The 5087-nt window shown below is 41.3% G+C and overlaps 1 protein-coding gene across 1 annotated transcript; it reads right to left on the bottom strand.

Moving 5' to 3' along the window:
* Positions 1-536: 536 nt before the first annotated feature.
* Positions 537-2160, bottom strand: TCIM (transcriptional and immune response regulator). The gene has a single exon (XM_061134619.1). It carries the CDS (start codon positions 1789-1791, stop codon positions 1471-1473), a length of 321 nt encoding a protein of 106 aa, XP_060990602.1. The 5' UTR covers positions 1792-2160; the 3' UTR covers positions 537-1470.
* Positions 2161-5087: the final 2927 nt, after the last annotated feature.

Genomic DNA, 5087 nt, shown 5'->3' with positions numbered 1-5087 from the left:
AGGGAATTTTTTAATTTCTTTCTGCTAGGAAAGTGCAGCAGGCATTGCTATATGCCTTCTTAGAAATATTTTATTATAATTCTATGAGGAAATAAGCAAAGAGACTGTAGTGTTATTCCCATGTTGGTTTGTAATACATAAACATTGATAAGCTGCAAAATCTTGATGGTAATTCAGACTTTGACCCTCAAATATATTGCTTTGGTAGAAATAAATGTACACAACTCTATAGCCACAGAGGAAAATTTTAAAAAATATGGAGAGAACAACCCTTTACAACTTTCCTCTTATGGTACATAAACAACAATATTGATGAGCCAGTCTATGCATTTCTATGTCTGTATTTTATAGTTTAAAGTTTGGACAGAGAAACTTCCTAGATACTTGAGGCAAGAATTTTCTTTGAATAAGTGTGGCAAGGAATATAAAATCACCTCTTACTCTTAGAGTAAAATCCTTAGAAAAGTTCATAAAACTTTATAATAAAAATCACCATCTTCTTTTTCCTCTGAGATCAATCACCAACACCAAGAGCATTTAAGTTTATATTAATTTATTAAGGTTGCATATCATTTGTCATGAATAATAAATTATAGAAACCATAGCATCTTTATAAACTAATAAGTGTCTCATATTCACTTCCTAATGCTTACTGCAGTAACTGTAAGAAATTTAGATTATGTTTTACCATTAGTTAGAAGATTAAAAAAAAACTATAAAATTTGTTCACAGTAGTTCGGAATTATAAAGGACCCCATTATTCTAACTTTTGGGTAACCAGTTTGAAATGCATAAAAACTCCTTACGAACCAGAAGGTGGCATACAATTTCACCGAGATGCTGAAAATACTGCAGTTCCTTGAATCTGTTCTTAGATCATATGGTGCACTTTTTAAGACATTGTCACAAATGCAAATAAATAATCAATTACTGATCTTTAAAAAGAAAAAAAAAATCTACCAATAGACAACATTGAATCTTGGCAACACTCGGAACATTCAAATAAAAAATTCAGTAAATGATTGCAGCATGGAATTCTCTCTCTTATTCCCCCTCTCCATCCTCCCTCCTCCCTGCACAGTTTGTTTAAGGAAAAAAAAGTTCAGGTTGAATTTCAGTCCTAGGGCCTGACCAGGAGACCCTGGCTGCCAGTCTTTCTCAGCCATCTGTCATCTTCTCATTATATCTGTTCAGACTCTCCTCCTGACATCAGCGTCAGTCTTTCTCCTGCAGGGAGAGTTTTCCAATCCTTGCTGAAAGTGCTTCTCCACTGGAACAGCACAGGCGTGAAATTGGTTGGAGTCCTTGTCACTAGTTCATTCTGTTCCTCTCCTGCCCCGAGTCCAGGAGTCCTGACGGAAGAGAAACTTACAAGGCAACAGCAAGATGCTGTGCATGTCAGGGTCTTACAGACTCACTTGGTCTTTAGATGTCCGTTCTTGGATAATGTCCTTATCCATCCTCTGGTCCTCAGTGAACTTTGATGGAATATTTCCGCAGTTTCAGAAACTGGAAGAGCTTGTCTTTCGTCCTCTTCTTCAGAGCCATCAGGGCTCGTGTCTTCTCCTCTAGGTCTTGATCTATGGCAAAAATGATCTTAGCTCTCTCCTCTGCTTTCTTGTCCCCGGAGTTTTTGAAGAGCCTCTGCAATGCTTCTTGGTCTATGTTTTCGAAGATGTTGCCCACAGCTTTCTTACGTGAGGCTGTGTCAAAGTGGTAGCCGTGGATGGACGGGCTGACTCGCAGCGAGGTGGACATGCTGAAGGCCGGCTGGCTTGGCTTGGCTTTCATGGATGAGGGGTTCTTCGGGAATTCAGCTCCCAGGCTTTCCAGAGAGTCTGTAGCAAAATCATTCCAGGACTGCTATTTAAAGTGTGAACAAAAGCTCCAGGCTCAGATTACACTGATGACATCAGAGTGATCTCAAGGAAGCATAATCTCAGACCAGTTTAACAGTTGAGTTGCCAATATCCTGTTCTTGTGCTCTGTTACTGAAAGCTGTGTTCAACGACAGGGCAGAAATGAGGAGGGGAGTTCTTTTTAATGCATCTGTGGCAAGAGAATTACAGGTTTGGGCTCCTCTGTAGGAAAAAAAAAAAAGAGCTTAAACCAGAACAGCGCAAAGCGAAGAAACACACAAGGTGAAATCTTTTAGCCTCTGAAAATCTTCCCAAACAACCAAAACAAAAGGTTCTGCCAGCCACAGGAAAGTTTTAATTCCCAGAGAAGTTATAAAAGTACAGTCCAAACATTTGGCAACCCACATCAGTGCCCTCTGGACTTCCCTCGGCAGGGCAACCCCGGAGCTATTGAGAGAAAGCTTAACAATCAAAGACGTTGATTTGGAGTCTGACTGTAGTCTGGGGCTCAGACACTCCAAAACGCTGACGTGACACAGCCTGAGTCAGTGACCATTCAGAGACTGCGTCTAAGAGCTAATCTGCAATTACTGGATAAAGCTGTAATTTAATAAGAATCATGACAATAGGCAGTTTCTCCTTAGGCTTGCGTATATATCAACAGCAAGGTCAAAAAAGCCAGGAGGAAGAGTTAAAAGGCGCTTTATGTACACAGCACTTAAAAGGGATGAATCGATTTTTTTTCATATTTATTTTGGCATCAGTCAGACACAGTCAATGCAATACATTCTTTGCAAGATTTTAAATCTGTGCTTTCCACATTCCACCACATTCAGCCAGCCACTGCCCCCAGTGATGTAGGGAACACTTACATTTTGCCCAAAGTTCAGTGTCAGCTTCAAAGTGCCCCAGAGGCTCCTCTTCAGGGACTTCCTGCCACTCTCAAATACAGAGCTGGCCTTCATTTTCCTCCCATCTAGTCACCTAGAAAAATGCCCATTGACTTCCCTGGTGTTCTTGTGGTTAAGACTCTGCACTCCCAATGCAGTGGGTACATGTTCGATCCCTGCATGGGGAACTAAGATCCTGCAAGCCACACTGTACAACCTTAAAAAAAAAATTCACAAAGGGAGAGTGTGTGGAGAAGATACCTTCCTAGCAAACTGAATGAGGGGAACTTTTCACGTATTCACTCATTCACTCATTTATTTAATCAATATTTATTCAAGGTTGACTTCCAGCTGGGCCTCCCCCAAGGCTCCGTGGTGAAGAATACACCTGCAACAGAAGAGCAACAGGAGCTGTAGGTTCAATCCCTGCATCGGGAAGATCCCCCTGGAGGTGGGCACGGCTACCCACTCCAGTATTCTTGCCTGGAGAATTCCACGGACAGAGGAGCCTGGCAGGTTACAGTCCATACATTTGTAAAGAGTCGGACACTACTGAAGCAACTTAGAACATGGGACTTCTCGCTAGAAGCTTTCTAGACTTTGGAAATATAACAGAATCACACTAGATCAAGTGAAAAACAAAACTTCCCTAACTTGCTTTCATGGCGTTTACATTCTTCTGGGAAACAGACAATAGGAAAGGGTGCATTTGTAGTCTAGATGACGTCAGAAGGTAATGAATGAAGCAGGTTTTACAGGAGAGGTGGAGGAGGGTTGGGATTTGGTTAGGAAGTTCAGGGGAAGCTTCTCAGGGTGACCTTGGGCAAAAACCTGAGGGAGTAGGCTATGCAGACACCTGGAGAAAGGGTGTTACAGGCAAGTGGGGAGGCCTGAAGATAAGAACAGGAGTGGAATGAGGAAAGACAGCCAGGAGTTCAGTGTGACTGGGGCAGAACAGAGAAGAGTGAGAAGGTGACTTGGGGTGAGAAGGCAGGGGCGGGAGGGTGGGGCAGGCAGTGTACACCCTTGCGGGCTTTCTCATGAAATTTCCTTTCTACTTTGTAAAAGGTCGGTGGTGGTGGTTTAGTCGCTAAGTCGTGTCCGACTCTTTGCGACCGCATGGACTGTAGCCCGCCAGGCTCCTGTGTCCATAAAATTCTCCAGGCAAGAATCCTGGAGTTGGTTGCTGTTTCCTTCTCCAGGGGATCTTCCCCACCCAGGGATTGAGCCTGAGTCTCCTGTGTTGCAGGTGGATTCTTTATCAACTGAGCTACCCCTTTTGGAGAGTTTGGAGCCGAGAAATAACATGATTTAACTTATAGTTAAAAAAATAAGGGGCTTCCCTGACTGCCTAGCAGTTAAAACTCTGTGCTTCCAACACAGGAGACGCAGGTTCAATCCCTGGTCAGGAAACTAAGATTCCCACATGTCACATGGCCAGAAATGAAATAAACAAATAAATGCAATGCCAATAAAGCTTAAAGGAACATCAAATTTTTTTAATAAATAAATCAATAACAATCACTTCTTAGTAAAGATTTTAGGGAAGGAAATCAGATTCTGAGCATGTTGTGAAGGGTAAGTTGGAAGGATTGCTGACAACCTCATCATGGGGAATAAGACAGACAGGGACCCAGCACACATTCTTCCTGAAAGACGCTTCCTTGAGAGATATTTCTAGGCCACCTGTATTCAATTCCCCAGCCATGGAAGCTGATGCTTGTTCTGGGTTTTTCAAAGAAGAAGCATATGTTCTGCTGCCCCATGACTAGGGATTTAGTGGCATATCCAGCACATCTTTGTGGCAGCCTCAGTAATATAAAAATGGTCATTATTACATTATCAAAAAGTCTATAAACAATAAATGTTGGAGAGATTGTGGAATAAAGGGAACTCTCCTACACTGTTGGTGGGAATCTAAATTGGTGAAGGTACTATGGAAAACAGTATGGCAGGTTCTCAAAGAATTAAAAATAGAACTACCATATGATCTAGCAATCCCATTCCTGGGCATATATCCAGAGAAAACCATAAATCAAAAGAACAGATGAACCCGTGTTTACTGCAGCACTATTCACAATAGTCAGGACATGGACACAACCTAAATGTCCATTGACAGATGAATTGATAAAGAAGTTTATATATATATAAATACAATTAAATACTACTCAATGACAAAAAAGAATGAAATATTGTCATTTACAATAACATGGATGGACCTCAAGATTATGGTAATTGAAATAGGTCAGACAGAAAAAGACAAAGCATATGATATTATTCATATGCAGAATCTGATGTTTTAATGATCTAAATGAACTTATGTACAAAACATAAACAG

The sequence above is a fragment of the Dama dama genome, chromosome 32 (assembly GCF_033118175.1).
Source record: "Dama dama isolate Ldn47 chromosome 32, ASM3311817v1, whole genome shotgun sequence".
NCBI lineage: Eukaryota > Metazoa > Chordata > Mammalia > Artiodactyla > Cervidae > Dama > Dama dama.
The sequence above is the reverse complement of the archived record's forward strand: the minus strand, read 5'-3'. Positions and strand labels throughout refer to the sequence as shown.

Coding starts and splice junctions, on each gene's coding strand:
- TCIM (XM_061134619.1), bottom strand. CDS start 1,791: ATGAAAGCCAAGCCAAGCCAGCCGGCCTTCAGCATGTCCACCTCGCTG.